Source organism: Antedon bifida, chromosome 9 (genome assembly GCF_963402885.1).
Source record: "Antedon bifida chromosome 9, ecAntBifi1.1, whole genome shotgun sequence".
In the NCBI taxonomy this organism is placed as follows: domain Eukaryota; kingdom Metazoa; phylum Echinodermata; class Crinoidea; order Comatulida; family Antedonidae; genus Antedon; species Antedon bifida.
The window spans coordinates 115,133-134,132 of NC_136234.1; the positions used below are offsets into that span (position 1 = coordinate 115,133).

General features: G+C 32.0%; 3 protein-coding genes across 3 annotated transcripts; 2 read left to right on the forward strand and 1 right to left on the reverse strand.

Annotated features, from left to right (window-relative positions):
* The first annotated feature begins 999 nt into the window (after positions 1-999).
* On the forward strand, positions 1,000-4,292 carry LOC144852810 (spermatogenesis-associated protein 17-like). Its single transcript, XM_078710791.1, has 8 exons — positions 1,000-1,109; positions 1,768-1,990; positions 2,082-2,185; positions 2,403-2,526; positions 2,642-2,830; positions 2,935-3,083; positions 3,406-3,535; positions 3,623-4,292. The coding sequence occupies exons 1-8, from the start codon at positions 1,042-1,044 to the stop codon at positions 3,704-3,706; spliced, it is 1,071 nt and encodes a 356-aa protein (XP_078566917.1). The 5' UTR covers positions 1,000-1,041; the 3' UTR covers positions 3,707-4,292.
* Positions 4,293-4,369: 77 nt separating this feature from the next.
* Positions 4,370-12,168, reverse strand: LOC144852809 (acetyl-coenzyme A synthetase 2-like, mitochondrial). The gene is made up of 15 exons (XM_078710790.1): positions 11,799-12,168; positions 9,104-9,200; positions 8,818-8,964; positions 8,561-8,613; positions 7,680-7,858; positions 7,418-7,570; positions 7,093-7,240; positions 6,681-6,818; positions 6,499-6,591; positions 6,279-6,388; positions 6,043-6,169; positions 5,564-5,691; positions 5,339-5,402; positions 5,100-5,221; positions 4,370-4,873 (listed from the first exon to the last, which is right to left on the reverse strand). Exons 1-15 carry the CDS (start codon positions 12,151-12,153, stop codon positions 4,697-4,699), a joined length of 2,091 nt encoding a protein of 696 aa, XP_078566916.1. The 5' UTR covers positions 12,154-12,168; the 3' UTR covers positions 4,370-4,696.
* Positions 10,845-18,209, forward strand: LOC144852811 (uncharacterized). Its single transcript, XM_078710792.1, has 2 exons — positions 10,845-10,928; positions 17,264-18,209. The coding sequence occupies exons 1-2, from the start codon at positions 10,870-10,872 to the stop codon at positions 17,874-17,876; spliced, it is 672 nt and encodes a 223-aa protein (XP_078566918.1). The 5' UTR covers positions 10,845-10,869; the 3' UTR covers positions 17,877-18,209.
* The last annotated feature ends 791 nt before the right edge of the window (positions 18,210-19,000 follow it).

Genomic DNA, 19,000 nt, shown 5'->3' on the forward strand with positions numbered 1-19,000 from the left:
CACAAATAGAAGCTCGCATTAACTTCTTCCATCCACCATGCTTCAATTGACTCAACAAACCAGTGGGGGATTCGAACCCATGACGTGTTACTAACACGTGTCGATGATCAGCGATCTATCTACTGATTCTACTAAATTGTCATTATTATCATCATTTTGTGTAGCCTACAATATAATTAAGGAGATCATGATGAAATAGGCACTTATTAAAATCAAACTATGGAATATCACATTTTTTCTATGACTTAAGCTCTGTCTACACTATCAAACTTTATGTAACAAAAAAATGTGATGTGCCCATAATAATGGACATGATGATGTCATATCACTACAGTATCATATTTGGATATATCACTACCATAATTTAGGCACATCACACTTGTTTTGTCAAACTAGTTTAATAGTGTAGACAGAGCTTATGTAAAATTAAGATGTAGTAACAGAAAATGTTGTTTCTAAAGACGGTTTGAATACAATGTAACTTTTTTTCGAAGAAAAAAACCCCGAAAAAATAATGTTTTCGCTTATAAAATGACAAAATAAACGGTTAAATTCAATCAAAAACCTCAGTGGCTGGCAGCCAATTTGAGTATTTTTTGACATAAATTACAATTTTTTCAGGTAAATAATATTTATTTCCGATCCAACTATTGTGTGACATTCAAATGGCATATTCAACAATAAATTTTAAAAGATAAATATTTTTTAGGGTGACGATATATCTTAAATAAATGCGTAAGATAAATAACTTGTGTAATTAAAGACAGGAACGGTTTTGTTTAGAAAAAAGCAATTACAACTGCAACTAAATATTAACCATCATTCCATTTGTATTTGATTAAATTTTCTACAAAATTATTAATGTTACAATATTGTTTTTGGTTTTTTTTAAACCACACATACAATATTTCGCAATCGTTTACATCATGCCTGTACGTTGTCTATTGTGGTCCTAACGGCCGCCCATACTACTCATGACCTTTCTTGTTGCATGGCAACACAAAAAACAATAACCTTCTTCGTCGACGCGTCCGACTGAAAATGGCAAAAGTGGTACATCTTATGAATAGAAAAACCATAATAATAGAGCAGGTTTTTAAAAGAAATAGGTAATTACTTTTATTTTATTTTTTTAAGAGATAGGCCTAGCTAGGCTAGGCTAGCTAGAGGGGATCCGCTAGAGATAGAGTAGGCCTAGGCCTAGCCTAGCTAGCTAGGCCCTACAGTACAGCTACATACCAGCCAGTAGGCTGGGCCTAGTAGTAGGCCTAGGCCTAGCCCTAGCTAGGCCTACCTCTAACTAGGCTAGGCTAAAAACTAGGCCTAAGTAAAGTAAGTAGGCCTGGCCCGGGCCTAGCCTCTATAATAAGTAGGCCTAGAGGCCTACCCTCTATATAATAAGTAGGCCTAGGCTAGATAGTTAGAGGCCTACCCTCTGCTGGGCTTAATTAATTCGAAGTACTGTTTGTACTGCGCAGGCGCTGCTTAATATCATTTTCCTCATACCTAGGCTAGAAGAATGTTTTTTTAGAAGGGTAACGAGGGCCACAGAACAGAGGCCCGAGCTCCTCAATTATTTAGCATGTTTACGTTCATGTGAGGACCAATCACAACGCAGTTGACATCTGTTCTCCAACGGCAAGTCTAGGCTAGGCCTACTATCTAGTATTACTAACCAGGCTAACCTGACAAAATATTAATAATATTATAATAGTAATATAATACTAGGCCCATACTCAACAATCGGTGTCATTTATTTTTAATCAGAACTGGCGAAGTAAAACGAGACGAAGAATTTATAGCTGTCGTTAAAATACAAGCATGGTTCAGAGCTGTTAGAGTCCGAGCATATTTAAAGTTTTTACACCATTGTGCAACAAAAATTCAAAAAGTATGGCGAGGTTATTTGGGACGTTCTCTATTCAGAGTACTGATTAAAGAATTAATGGTGGTGATGAGATTCCGGTATTATAATGTAATGGCTGTACAGGTATGTAAATTGTGTTCTGTCTTATTGTAACGTTGTTGTTATTAATATTATTAAGTATTCCAAAGTAAAAAACCAATTATTTTTTGTTTAGATTCAGAAAATTTGGAGAGGTTATTACACAAGAAAGTATATTCATAATTACTACAGTCGAAAAAAATATCTAGAAGGACTTGTTGTTAAAAATGAATTTGTTAGGTAAGTTTGATTGAACCAAAATATGCAGATTATCCAATTTACATATTTTACTGAGCCACCTCACGGTATTCGTTTGTGGACAAAAAAAATGTTCCTCACACATTCTGAACTCTTAAAACATACTAGCTTTCTAATCCTCATTGCAGTTCATTTATAGACAACCATTTTAATCTGTTTTCTCTATGATTTTAAACAATTAAAATTGTTCAAATCACAGGCAACAATTGCAGGAGTACAGTGAGCAAAAGGCAGTAGAAGCTAAAAGAGAACTACAGCAAAAGATAAAGGAGAGATTAGAGGCAGAAGCACAGAAGAAACATTACTTGTTAAGTACTGAAGTGGTAAGAGAGAACAATAATAATATTATAATATGAATTTACACTATTGACATTTATATGTAATCTACTTTCAAACTTATTACAATACAGGATAGTATTTTTTTTCCTGATATTTTAGGTTCCAGGAATCTATAATTCACCTTTTCAGCCATACCCAGATGAAATGGAGCTCTTATTAAGACGTGTAAAGCCTAAACCACCTGTAGGTCCTAGACCTAAAAGAGATAACATATGTGGAAAAATCATTACGACAAAGCTGCCAATACCACATACAACCCCACTTCCACCAATAGGTCAGAAACAACAGGTAAGACTATTAAACTTTATTCTGTCGAAAAACAAAACTACAATTTCCATAATGTTGTTACACATATTCCATTCATTTATGCTCACTAATACATGTTTAAACAGGGACCATTTCGTGCACCAGAAGAAGTAATAAAACAACGTTACAAACTATTACAACCAACACTAAGAGTTGCAACATCTTTTACATCTGTTGAACAAGCAAGAGAAGCAATGAAAATGAAGGAATGGGTCATGAGGGTTAATGATAATATGTAAGTAAAGTGACTCATTTACAGAAAAACAATTATGTATAGTTTATTATTATCTATTGTTTTATTTTATTATTATACTACAGTTTTACTGTTAGTAGTATACGACGACTGAATCTGTAGTAGTTGATTATGAAATTTCCAGATCTGTTGGTTCAAATGAAAGGTGTGAAGAATGATTTATTGTGTCTGAGGTTATATTTATGTTTGACTTGGTGGAAAAAGGTGATTAAGACGATGCTCCCCAGACTTCAGTTTTGTGAAGATATAATGGACAATTTTGCTATACTATGCATACTACTGTTACCAATAATATTCATTGCAGATTTTTACCATGCACTAAGAGGCACAGAGACTATGAACCTCTTTTACACACAACATCAGCTTATGGACATTTACTTTATGGGACAAAATTCTACAGACATACAGATGAAAGAAAGAATATTACAACAGAGGTATTTTTTTTTTCAAAATAAATAAAATCTTAAAATTACTTTTTCCAGAAGCTTTTTTGTAACTTGATCTTTGTTTGTATCTTCCAGAGATTTCAACCAGTTGTCTCACCAATACCAGTTTTTGAGAAGTTAAACGAAAGTTATTCTAAAGGAACGGAAACTGTACCATAATTTATACATTTTTAGGCCCAGATTAGATTGCTTAATGAGAATAATTTAAAGTACTACAATGTAGGTTCAAGTTTGTGTATTTCATGATTTACCTAATTAGAAATTGACTACCACCAAGTATTGACTTAAATGCTACTATAATGCGACATTTTCAATTGTAAATATAGTACAATAGTCTAGTAGTACAGTTATTATAAAGATGAGGCAATTTGAAACTGAATTAAAAAATTGGCTCAGGCCGTATAAAGTAATTCCTTACCTGAATTTCAATATCTTTAAATTGTTAATTTTCTCATATAAATTGTTCCAGAGTGCTTTACTAACAGCATTACCAGGTTTATTCCAAGTTAAAAGATAATATTTTTTTTAAAAGGGATAAATATTTTGATTTGTTTGACTTTCACATATGATCTCCCTTCACCATGCTGTGAGACTTGCCCAATAGTTTACCCTTTATGTAAAGATACATAATATTATGCCCAAGATTTGCCTACATTTTAACCCTGTCAAACATTTAATGGTTTTATTATATTACTCTAGTCATCAGATTTTTTGAAAATGATGATGATTCTTTGTGATGCTGATTTCTTTTCTCTTTTATAATAATAAATAAAATAAATACATACACTTTGCTTGATAGAAAATATTATTATTAAAACAGATGACAGTTGATCCAATATCTTTTCAGGTTAAACAAATCATACTTTTTAGTACTGATAATCTGGATTTAAAATCACTAAATCTTTTTACGTTCTGATTATTTAATATTTGACATAATTGAATTGTTTTTTTTAAATACACTATTAGTAAAGTAGTAAAGAATAACTGGAAAAATATCTATTATAATACATAAGTTTATGCTGCTTCCAATACAGTTTATTTTGTATATACTTCACGGCAAGGATAATATATTTGGTAATAGTTTTAGTAAGTATACAGTACATCCAGCAATCTGTCACATTTAAAATTATATTATTATAAAAAAAGATATTATTTATTTTGTTGTTCTTTAAGAACTTGTTCATGACTTTTTACAATAAGCTCAACAACAGAAGGATCGGCCAAAGTGCTAATATCACCAAGCTCGTCTGATTGGTTAGCACAGACTTTGCGTAAAATCCTACGCATAATCTTTCCAGACCTTGTTTTTGGCAATCCTGGAGTAATCTAAAACAAAAATTTATATCGGTAAAATATAAAATTTGACAACCCCTTGGGAATGATATTATGTTCTCGAGAAATATATTTCCTCGAACAAAATATCATTTCCTCGGGGGATGTCAAATCTTATATTTAACCTCTAAGCAGGCAATATCTGTATAATACAGTATTACTATTGGCTTCTTTTGAAGCTTTCATTTACATATTCATAGTAGTATAAATTCTTTCTAACCTGAATATAATCAGGAACTGCATAAGATGCGATTTGTTTCTTTACACCTGCCTTTAATTCAGCAACAATCTCAGAGTGTGATTGAGTTACATCATCCCTCAAAATAACATAAGCATACACTCCTGATATTAAACACAATGATATCACTTACTTTAGTATCAGGATTCCTCCTCAATAAACTACTGTATATACATAATGTATAACTTTAAAGCTAAAGGGTAGCATCTTGATATACATACCTTCACCTTTGATTTCATGTGGAAAGCCTACAACAGCAGTTTCAGCTACAGCAGGATGTTCATCCTATCAACAACAATATGTTACTGTTGAATGACACAAATTTAGCATTTGTGAGCACAAGCTGCTCTTCTAGTTGACTAAATATTTTACATACAATGTTTGCTTTCCTGAAAGAAAATATATGTATGTAATTCAAACATTAAAAATAATAAAAAAAAAATTACCATTGCATCTTCAACCTCTGCTGTTCCTAATCTGTGTCCACTAATATTGATGACATCATCTACACGGCCAGTAATGTGATAGAAACCATTCTCATCGCGAGTGGCACCATCACCAGAAAAATAATAACCTGAAAGATATAGTAATTGGGAGACTGAATTATGATGAAATACAGCATAATATACAGAGTATAGACTTGAGCTGTCTGTAGCATAAACATTTACATTATCAATTATTTTTACTAAAATATATAAATTTAATTTCATCCTTTCAGATCTTAAATAAATATGTGGTTCTTTATTTAATTTTAAACGAGGAGAACAGAGTTGTCCAATCACAAAGTGATGGATCATCTTGTGTTGCACCTACGTTGTTGGATTGCGTCCAAGTGGGAAGAACCCAAGCTAAGTACTTGCTTACCTGGATATGATGAAAAGTAAACTTTGTGTCAAAGTGGGAAGCAAGCTAAGTACTTGCTTACCTGGATATGGTGAAAAGTAAACTTCTTGAAATCGTTGATGATTTCCATAAATTGTCCTAGCCATTCCAGGCCAAGGCCTACGAATGCAAAGAGCCCCACTAACAGCATTGCCATTTATTTCTTTTGACTGAAACATCAAGATACAGCAGATAAGATAATTTTAAAAATAAAATAAAGATAATTTAGTACATTTGAATAAAATTAGTGTTGAGATAAGAAAAATTTGATCTGTATACCTTTTCATCCATTAAAACAGGCTCGATACCAAAGAATGGTCGCATGGGTCCAGTATAAATCTGGGCACCCGGGTCTGAGGGCCTTGGTGCGATACAAATACCACCAGTTTCTATTAAGAAAGGGCATTCTTTTTAACAATATTATGTCAATATCATGGTAAAGGTAATTGAAGTAATGTTAGCAACAAATAATAACATAAATACAGGTTAATGTTGTTACCTGTCTGCCACCATGTATCAACTAATGAGCATCTTCCTTCACCTACAATATCATTATACCATTCCCAAGCTTCATGATTCAATGGTTCACCAACTACATACAAACAAATACAAAATAGAGTAAAATTGTTGAACATGACATGTCACATACTGTTACTAAACATTCCACTGATGTATACATACCACATCCTAAAGTCCTTAAAGTAGATCTATCATATTTTGTGACATAATCATTTCCTGATTTTAGTAATAACCTTAAAGCAGTCGGAGCAACATATATCTGATTAAGCTTTAATCTTTCAACCATCTCCCAGTACCGTCCTAAAAAAATAATATGAAAAATGTCTTTAATAACAAGAAAATTCAATTTTAGTTGAGATCATCTTTTTCGTAAAAGTCTTAATAAAGAAAGATTTTTTATATAAATGTGGTTTACATTAACTGTGAAGTATCTCAAATCTAATTATTGATATCACATACCTGGATCTGGATAAGTAGGTACACTCTCAAATAGAACTGTTGTAGCTCCATTGGCTAGAGGTCCATATACTATTAACTGTGAAGTTTCTCAAATCTAATTATTGATATCACATACCTGGATCTGGATAAGTAGGTACACTCTCAAATAGAACTGTTGTAGCTCCATTGGCTAGAGGTCCATATACTACATAGCTATGTCCTGTTATCCAACCTATATCAGCAACACAAGCATATACATCACCAGGTTGATAGTCAAATATTGTCTAGTAAATACAAACATTTACAGACTGATCGTATTATGTTATTGTCTATGGGATTGGGTAAACTTTCTTCTTATAATAAATAATAAATATATCTGTATAAATGAAATAAAATTGACTTATTACAAAGCTATATTAGAATACATTATTCAATGGATATAACTTGCTTTATTTAATTACCTGATGTGTTAAAGATGTGTAAAGTAAATAACCAGCTTGAGTATGTGCCAGGCCCTTGGGGGCACCTGTTGAACCTGACGTATATAACATGAACAAGAGATCTTCACTTGACATGACCTCTGGCGTACATTCTGTTGACTCCAAAGACATTGCCTGTATAGTTAAAATATTTTATATTAAAACTATTTTAACTAAAAATGTTCTGTACAGACATTTTTAATAATATTCATTGTTTTATAAATGTTTAATCAATTTTGCTGACCTCTTCAAGTGAAATATCAATGCTACTCATGGGGACATCTTCAGCACCAGTCCTTTTGCTTACAAAAACCCTCTTGACAGTTGCACATTTATCAACAGCCTCATCTACTGTTCGTTTTAGTTCAATAATTTTACCACCTCTTACTCCTTGATCTGTTGTTATTACTGTTTCTGCTCCAGCTATGAAATGTGAATTAAAGCCTGGTTAGGGTTGTTAGGTGAAGTTTAAAGAGCCTACAATTTGTTTATATTTATTACGTCAAAGCAATCATCAACAAGATATAAACATCAAAGATAACTGTAATACTTACTAGTGTTATTGAAAGAATTTTCACTGATCTCTGTGGGTGATTTCTTACACTGTACAATTCGTGCTACTAACTAATTATTATACGCTTGAATGAAATCTTCATTTTTTAAAACACATAGGGTGCAAATAACAAAGAATTCAGGATAGAAATATAATTTTGATTAAACCTAATAAGTGTTTAATTTAGTGTAGCCAGATCAAAATGTCAGTCAAATGGAATTTTGGTACAAGAATTATGAATTGGCAAATTTATAACAATAAAAACAGTACTTGAAATACCTTTCACATTGTTGAATATTTTCAACAGTTGTTTACATTTTGCGATCATGTTACATTGTTAAAGATAGAAACATTGTTTTTATGACCCAAGAGTACAGTGGGTTTAAAGAAACACAACTGAGCCAAACAATTATGTTTCAGGGTTCAACAAATTCACTAAAATATGGGAGTTTTCCTAAATCAACAATAAACTAAAAGTTACACCCATGACTCACACGCACTGCTGTTATGTAATAATTTTCCAAAACAAAGTAAATTAAGGAGAATGGGGTTTTATATTTATGTATACTTACCATCTCTTATTCGACTACCTAGAGCTTCAGCACTAAAGCCAGCAAATACAACACTAACATTAAGAAAAATACAGTAATGTTTGTATCATTATCATTTTATATGGCATGGTACAAGAATGCATGGTTATTTATCACAACATAATTAATGTAAACTCCAATCTTTATATTATATTTTTACACTAACTAATAACAGTAGTTTGAGTAAGTACAGCAGTAATTCCATTACATTGCATTGCATGTAAATTGGCAGTGGTTACCTATGAATAGCCCCAATCCTAGTACAAGCCAACATTGCAGCAACTGCATGTGGTGATACAGGCATGTAAATGGTGACTCTGTCTCCCTTCTTTACATCATTCCTCTTCAGCATATTACCAATCTGATTTGTCATATTGTAAAGTTCTCTAGAAAAGTGTGTAAAAACATGTTCGTTAAATTTAACTTTAACAAACTTAAAATTGAATTTAAAATTGACATACAGAACACTCAAAGGCTTGATATTTTTTTCACATTCACAAAATAACTGAAAAAAAATCTGCATACTTATAAGAAACCAGTTGTTGATCTCCAGGTTCATCCTTCTCCCAAATGAGGGCAGTCTTTTCAGGATTTACATTTTTATGCCGATCAACACAATTTACTAGAATAAAAAGTTTTAAAATGTAACTAGATTTAATTCGTCACTATGACGAATTATAGGTTATATGCATTGATTTAAATAAAGATAATTGATTTTTTAAAAGATATATTGATTTTTATTTATAATACTATATATATGAAAGATAGGATCTTGGTCACTGCACATCGAGTCACTTGAATAAAACCAATCCTATCAAAGATAAACCACCCTTGTTACATAATAATAAAGACATTTAAGTTTCTCTCGATTTCATTATGAATCAGGCATATAATTAATTTATACACTAAGAAATCAAATTTAACAAACAATACAGATATTTTAAAAAAAGGTCCTTCGTTTTGTTTCCCAAGGTGAGACTCGATCTCGGTCTCTATAGACAGTGTCACAGACCACCAAGACATATGTACACCTGAATAAAAGTTGAAGAAAGATTCCTCCGTGTATTTACTATGCAATAACCATTTTGGTGCAGATAGAATATTACATATCGCAATGAATTATAATTTTTTACTATGATGACTTCTTTAAAATTAAAAATACACGTGCGTAGCCTGTCACTTTTGACGTGCTCGTATAACGCAATTTCGAGTTGAAAAGTGAATCAAATATGATGATTGATATTATTAAAGAAATCGGGCAAAAAGAGTGCGTATTAACGTTTAATGTGCAGTGCTCGTGCAAAAATCTGCGCACGTATGGCAATTTTTTAAACGCTTAAAATTGCCTGAAACGTACTCTAATTTCATTGAAAATAAATTTTGACAATTTTGAAAATTGTAAGCATGCATACGCATGCGTTATATGCGCTACGCACGTAATTGTATTGCCATATGAAATATGACCTGAAATTTATGAGTACCAAGTTTGGTTTAATTATGATTCATGCTTGTGAAAACTATATGATTTACAAACGTGATTCGTTAAATTGATTGCGCACCGTGAAAACATAACCACATCGATTCCTGGCCATAAGGAATATACTCTGAACAATTTACTTGATGAAACTGATATCAAGATAATTGATGGGCAAAATCGTGCTAAGGAAAGAATAAAATCAATAAAAAAAAATAGCAAACATTTCAAAATAGAAAGAGATGATTTTTTTATTAATTTTATAATAACCCAAATTTGAATTATTTAATATATTTAAAAATGTAAATTAACTACATAGGCGTCTTCAAATTTGAATACTAAGCCATTATTAAAATAAAATATTTGCGATAGCTCTCCACACCCATCCCGTAGGAGGTATGATAATAACTATTCCATTCACACGTGTGTCTTTGGTTGACCTTCATTACTGCCATTTGACGTCAGACAGGTTTTTGTTTGAAGCACCAACAATTAACCCCACCCCTTTCAACAAACAATAGCAAACAACGTCAATTCACAATCATGCACAATCTTTTACAAATACAAGAATTGCCTTGCCAACAAGTTAGGAATATAATAAATAATATTTTAGATTGTTCCACTATTGATAATACAATGATAACATTTACAATTAATCTGCAAAACTCATAGAAAGCTTTCAGATTTTTAAACAATTTACACAAAATTCTGTTAGCTTAAAGTAAATTGTAATAATGGAATAGTCCATCAACCTCGAACAGTCCAAACAACAATAAAAATTGAACTGAACTAAATACTTTTACTTTGATTCATTCCCATGAAATGTAACACAGACGTTGTTGAGCTGCTGAATCCTGTTTACCCAATGGATTCTAGGTAAGTACAAAATAGTAATACTGATTAATAATTACACACTTATAGTTACTTGACAGGATTAGGTGGTGTGGTCTATTCATTCCATTTAGTGTTATTTTGGGTCCTACTAAGTTTGCTTGGACTGTACTACTTACTACTAAGTTAATCATAATATGACCATGTACACTAATGCAATTTGGGGGTGTAATTGTTGGATACTGTATTCGTTCACACATATATTATTTCATATTTATTTATATTAAGGCTGTGATAACCTTTGTTTTCGGTCAACAATTTATTATGTTCAATACTCATTGTTCTCCTATTAAAGGCACTATGGGCGTGCCATAGACACTCTCGTTCGGTTTCAGTTTTTGTTGCTAAATTCATCGTTTCGGACGATTTTTTCTATAAAAATTGGGTTTTCATAATAATTAAAAATTATCTACTCTCGTTTGGTAGGTATTTGTAACATTCTGAGTGTTGTTTGTTTTCGTTTGGTTCTGTTTGGTGTTTAGTAGGACCGGTCATTTTGGTGAAACGGTTCATTTCATTTATTTAGGAACATTTGCATACTCTACTTGGAATAATAACTTTCATTCATTTAGTTTTAGAATAAATTGTGACTTAGGAAATGAATTGTTCATTTATTATTAGCCATTAACTGATCATTAGACATTATACTTATAGAATTAATTTAGTTATACTACAGGGGGAGGATAAAATAATAAATATACCATATATTATGAATTATTCCTTTCCCTCTTGTCATGCAGTTAATTGTATTTTATATTACTGAAAACTAAATAAAAATAATTCAATACATTAAAAAAATAGATTATTACACTTAATTAAATTTGAAAAAACTTTAAAATGTAATTCAATAAATACCTGAGACATTTAATTGTCCTCCAAGAAACCAGGTCGCCTTTCCTTTATTCATATCACAGTCCATAACTTGATCAAAGTCCTTTTCCCACTTTAGCCTGGATTTAGCCATAGTACCCCAGAAAATGTCGGGCTCCTTCAGGGAAAACTCGTAGAGTTCACTGTGACTCTTGAACTCATAGCCTAGCATTTCGAATGAATCTAATTCTGGAATCTCAGTCGAGCAAATGTTTTTTCGATGGCGATTTGAGGATATAGAAATACATCTTTTAAATATGAGTGGTTTACTGTAATTATTTTGTAAACAGTTGCTTAAAAAACGTTGATAAATCATTGCTCGCATGATCGCAGAAGCCATCTTGCTGCTGTCACGCCAAATGAGGTACCGCTGCCAAATGAGGTACCGCACTTAATTTGGCGTCTAAGGCGCCAAATTAGGTACTATTGCAAAATGAAGTTCTATTGTCATTTTTTAAAATACAGTTTATATAAAACAATCATATTTAAGCCAGTATTAAACTACAATATGTATTATGTGTTGTTACGCCTGTTATTAGATCACCATTACATTAAATTAAATATAAAGCAGAAAATAGTTATCCTTTTTTGATTTTCGTCGAATAGATCGAAGCGGAAGTGCTTCGGTCATGGTCCGCAAATTATATGATACGCCGTGTGTGCCAAAATCTTTTTACTGCTTTTTAGTTGTGCTGCAGTGCAGATTGTCTGTGATCAAGCAGAATCTGAGGATTTACCTGTGCTTGGGGGTCTGTCTATCAAGGTACAACATTTCGACGAAGCCAATTTAATATTTTCATTTTTTTAAATATCTGTAGAATGCGTCGTCATTTATTCTGAAGCTAATACTGTAGGCCTATATACCGTAATCAGGCGGTATTAAGGCTAGTTCACGTACAGTAGAATTCACGTAGAATTATGTGGTGTTGTTGCTTGATTGTAAATTTCCCAGATTCTTCATTAGAAAAGAACTGATATTAAGGTTAATTCTGGAACTGATATTAAGGAGTTTTTAGAACAGATATTAAGATGTCCTCTATAAACGGAGTCCTCACAAACTCATATAAGAGGTCCTCTTGTGAAATCAGGTTCCCGTCGAATTTATTTCAGCTAAGTAGCTAAATTATCATGGATTTTGTACCCACCATTCCATCGATAGCTTTTTTTCTCTCTTTTGTGTCGCAAACATATTATTTAACACATTTGTTAATTCCCAATGTCGTTACAATTCATCAGTAACATTTTTACATTTATCAATTCCGTATTTTACCTCCTATTTCATTAATGTTCATATTTTTCTATACACTTGACAATGATCATCATTATCATCTATATCTCGTTTTAAAATATTTTACACATAAAGAATTTGTGAGATTTTCATTTGTTTGTTTTCATTTTACAACCCGGATTATACAATGTAATTTATATACAAGATGAAACGAAATAAAATCAGATCAGTACCACCTGTAACTCGTATCACAGTGAATTCCTTTTCTGATAATCGTAGCAAATTAGAAATTATATTAGCATAATAGTATTTCTTAAAGCTAACCATTTTTCTATACTTGTTTCTTATTGTTATATGTTTCACCGTGATTCAATGTTATATAGCATATTGCTTTTAAATATAAATAGTGAAGGCTGCAAATGTGTAAATATAGGCCTAATCTACTATTCCATCGATATAGCTAATTAAATTACTGTATGTCAATAAATAATATATTAACTTGATTACAGTAGCATCCCACTCTCATCACCCCACAAAGTATAACAGTGCATGCATGTTCCAAATTATGTACGACGTATAATTGATGGAACGAACAACCGAGATGAAAATAACGCATGCAATCTCCATTGCAAAATTAGGTTCCATTTAAGTATAAATTCTAATATTCCCGACCTCAAAATAATTAGTGTTATAACTAACTGTATTTAGCTTCCTAGAATTTCGTCCACCCCTCCAAACGTGTTTCCAACATCGTATCAAACAAGGTGACCGACTTCATTGCAAAATTAGGTTCCATTGCATTATTGCGAATTTAAGGTTGTTCCCCCGACTTCGAAGTAATACTTGCTTAGAATTTCGCTCAAACTTTTTTCCCACATTGTAATATGATCTGAACAAACGACTTTATTGCAAAATTACGTTCAATTGTTTGCGAATTCACGTTGTGTTCCCAACCTTAAAATAACTCATGTATTTAGCTTGCTTAGAATTTCGCTCACCACATTCCCGTCCAAACATTTTCTCACATCGATATGAACAAATGAGATGACGACTTCATTGCAAAATTAGGTTCAATTATTTGCGAATTCACGTGCTTTTTTCCAACCTCAAAATAAGTATCATGTATTTAGCTTGCTTAGAATTTCGCTCACCCCATATTTCATCCAAAGTTTTTTCCCACATCATATGAACAAGATGACACGACTTCATTGCACAATTATGATCCATTATTGCGAATTTATGTTCAAATGTTCCCGATATCAAGGTAAAAAGTACCAGCTGAATAAAATATCTCTAACATATTGCAAAATTAGTCTCTATTATTGGGAATGTTTCCGACATCAAAGATTGTTAAAACTTGATGAAAATGCCATTAGGATTGGTGAATTAATTAGTTAATTACCATTATTTATTTATTGTGATATGCATGTTCAACTGTTACCTTCTATTACGGTACGTGACATGAAAAGATTGATAACAAAAGAGAACAACGCAATATCTCAAAATTTGGTTTCATTATCTATTTATGTTCTAAATGTTTCCGACCTTATGAGTTATTGTTTTGATGAAACAATCTGATGAATTTCCCCTCGAAGTAGGGCCTACCTGTAGCCTGGCATCCCTTATTTATTTATTATAGGTCACACACACACACGTGTAACAAATGAGATGATGAAATTATAACAAATATCTAACTAACAATTTGCGACTTAGGTTCGCCATTATTCCGAATTTATGTTTTAATGTTTCAGACATCAAAGTAAATATAGTGTTATACTGTAGGTATAATAAGTGAAATAAATGTGATCATGTAACTCATATTCTTAAAGAACTTATAAATAAAAAACATAAATAACATTATACATTTTAAAAAAACGGAATTGATTAAAAATGAAACTAAAAGGTTAGGAAACTGTATAGTTAAGAAATGTTAAACAAAAAAATATATACAATATAATCAATAGAATAACGGGATACATTCATATTCAACGAATAATCATTTTAATTTGAAAACATAAACATAGAAATTCATAAAAACGAACAAAATAGTAACGGGAATAATGTACCGACGAAAGGAACGTCAAATCAAAATATTACTAGGAAATAATGCAGAAATGGCGTCCCATAACTCAAACAATCAACGTTTTAGCGCTAAAGGCAAATTGTCCCAGACCATGTCCGCATAACATGCAGACGTGACTTCAGACACTTCCCTTTGGCGCTAAAACGAGTAGTCTTCTTTTCCAGCTGCTTAGAAAGGGGTCGGTAGGCTTCCCATCATGAATGTCGAGTTTTCTATATTTTTCGATGGCAGTACCTTTCGTTTTTTACACTAAAATCGTAAATTTTCGTCGTATGTTTCAGTTATAATGGTTTAATTTCATACAATGAATAAAGATTATTAGGTTAGAAATAGTTAAAAAAAGAAAAGTTAATAATTTTCAGTTTGTGTTTATTTGGAAATAAATAATATCAATATTTAATAACACGATTAGCTCGCCAGAAACGTGCTGCCAAATTAAGTGACCTAGCCTTGTGCGATACAGACCACGCGCACCTCATTTGGCAATGTCACTTCATTTGGCGTTACAGCTGCTTTTGATTTGTTTTTGTCACGTGCAAGAAGCTCAGTCAAGCGTGAGTGAAGCGAACTCAAAAATGTTTAGCGCAGATCAAAGAAGAAGTGATTGTAGAATCAACATCCGAAATATAAATCCAAAGGCAAATTACAGAATGACTAATGCTGTGGGTATCAGTGGCTGGATCTTTATTATGCCTTTATTAGGCCTAATATTACAGTATAACCCAAGTTAAAGAAAAAACATGTTTATAATATGAATTGTTAAGAATATCAATATATGGCCTGATGTGTAGACTTAATGCAAGCAAAAATATTTTAATCTCATCGATTATAAGCAACGTCTTAGTTAAGTCGAAGATGCTCTCCAGATGGAATGCCATCCTGAGATGAGTAGTAGTAATTTTGTTTATTTTATTTATTTCATTTATATGTAATTTACTTTCTATGGACCAGAGTTTCCGAAATAAAAGATTGATTGATTGAATGAATGAATGAATGAATAAATAATAAGTTCCATCATTCTTAAGGTTGCATATAAGCCTATGATGTCAGGAGAATAAGCTCTGAATCTCTTCTATATGTGTCTATCTGACGAACGTAAACACCTATAAATATTTTCATCACAATTCAAGCTTATTCATAATAAAACAGTACATAGTATTAGAAAACAATAGACTAAATGATAAAATGAATGTCGGACATTAACTCATAATTTGCAGTGGCAAGGGTTGGAGACTAACAGAACCAAGTCAATGTCAACTAAAAGCAATGCTTGGAATGATTGACGTGTTGACTGTAAATGATTCTGTCTCTTCCTTTTCTCGAAAGAGGAATCAGGAATCAATCCTAGTGGCGGTGAAATCCTGGTGGTCACGTATAGAGATAATCAAAACTTGTTTGCAAAACTAGGCAATGGAAAAAAACTGCACAGAATAGTGTCTGGGAGTTGTGAAACATGTGCGCTCTATCAACAAAGGTCTGGGTTAATCATCTCTTTTAGAATCATTTTAATGATAGCAATGCAAGAATAATGCCTCCCTTTTGGGGCACATGCTAATGTTTGGATAGTCCAGAAAGTCCAAAGCTATTCACTGGGTTGGTATGTACATGTGATTGCGATGTGGATGAAAAAGACTGACAATTAAAAAACAATTAAATTGTTAACATTATGTGAAATGCATCAATTTATAAACCTAGCATATAGTATGAGATAGTTCATTTTATCAATCAATCAATCAATCAATTTATTTCTCAAATAAAAACAAAATACAGTTAACATTTTCTAGAAATAATAGATAATAAATGAGAAAAAAGGTACCCCACTGGAAGCTTAAGCTTTAAAATGTGGGGTCCAGGCAACATATTTAAAAATAAGGTAAGGTAAGAAATATATATAATTATGATAATGAACAAAAAAAGACATTTAATATTATTTTGCACAAAAACACAACAATAATTAGGGGTAATGAAACTTGCAATGTATAGGTTGTAAATAAGTGATGTAGAATTTGGGAAGATGGTATTTATTTAGACATAAAGAGGTAGTCTTCCAGATTTTTCATAGGACCAATAGTTATTATTTTACCTCACGATAGGCTTAATTGCTCCTTTTATAATAACAGTTGTTCTATTTCCTTACAGATTTGGAAATATAGGAGAAAATGTGACAAAAGAAAACTTCTACTTAAACTTCACCATGGAAAACGAAAATGACAATATTAATATTTGTTCGACATTAGAACAGGACCAACCGCATACACGTGAACCTTTCTCCACAGAAAGTTATAATCAATCCACTTATGGAATGATACAAGGTCCTTCACTGGAATCTCATATTACCATCAATAATCATTCAGATATTGACCAATTCGATAAAATGTGTAACTCGAATAGCTGGCCTACAGACAAACCTGCTGCGTCTTCTGATGAAGAATTGCCTAAAAAGAGACCACCAACACAAAAAAAACATATCGCACATCAGCCTATCATGAATTGTAAAGTCTGTGACAAAGAATTTTCACAGAAAATAAGTTTAGCAAACCATGAGCGTTCTCATGGAGTTAAAAACCCCCATGTGTGTGTGTTTTGCGGTGACAGATTTAAGTACAAGACCAACTTGACACGTCATCAACGGAAACATGCGAGGGAGATGCATATTTGTCGGTATTGTCAAGTGACGTTGAGTAGTGATTACGATTTGGTCCAACATGAAAAAGCACATAGACTGGCAATTAAAAAACAATTAAATTGTTAACATTATGTGAAATGCATCAATTTAGAAACCTAGCATTATGAGATAGTTCACTTAATATTATTTTGCACAAAAACACAACAATAATTAGGGCTAATGAAACTTGCAATGTATGTTGCAAATAAGTGATTTAGAATTTTGGAAGATGGTATTTATTTAGACATATTTGTGCTATACCAAACTATACGTCATAATTTACAGTACTGTATAGGAGGTTGTTTCTATCATTATTTAATTTATTTAACAAAATAATATCAAATATTCGTGTCTTCATGTCATTTTGTTGTTTACGATACACAGGGAGAGATGAAATTGCATATTCCATTTTATATAACACCTAAAATAAATTCCTGTCATTTAATTGGACGATTGTGAGTCACATGGCGTTAATAGCACGCACTATTGAACGGTCATTCAATAGTACTTTTTTCGTGTACGGAAAAAAAATCTTTTCGCGTTGGAAAATGTATATACTATTGCTTTTGCCTACGATACGATACGATAGTATTTATTGTCATTTTACAAGGTACAAATGAAATTTGGTTGGTTGATTTACATTTTGATACACTAAGATATTTTTAAAACAGATACATTTTCAGATTCACTGATGGTGGGGTGTTTTAGATTGAGATAAGAAGAAGGAAACATGCAGTGAGTATGCTGCTGCACTACAACTACTTCTAACTAAAAACCGTTATCTGGAACATTTTGATTTAATTTTAGTCGTTGGAACATAAACATTGTGTGACGATAAAGAGGGCGTCCTCCAGAACGCCAAACTATACATAGTTTACAGTATACTGTAGGTAGCTTCTATCTTTATCATTATTTAATTTATTATACAAAATAATATAAAATATTATCAAAATGTTCGTGTCTTCATATCATTTATTGTTTACGATACACAGGCCAAGATATGAATTCGCATATTCCAACATATCAATTGTAAATGTATCTGAAGATGGACATACGCCGCCTTACGACTAACGAAGCCTGTATTGGATTCGTCCACGGAATTATTCTTCAGTGGTATAGTGATCTCTTCTGGGAATAAGGGTAAGGAAAACACAAGGTTGAACTATTGAGTTACATGTATTGAATGAGAATTTAAACAATACATAATGCGT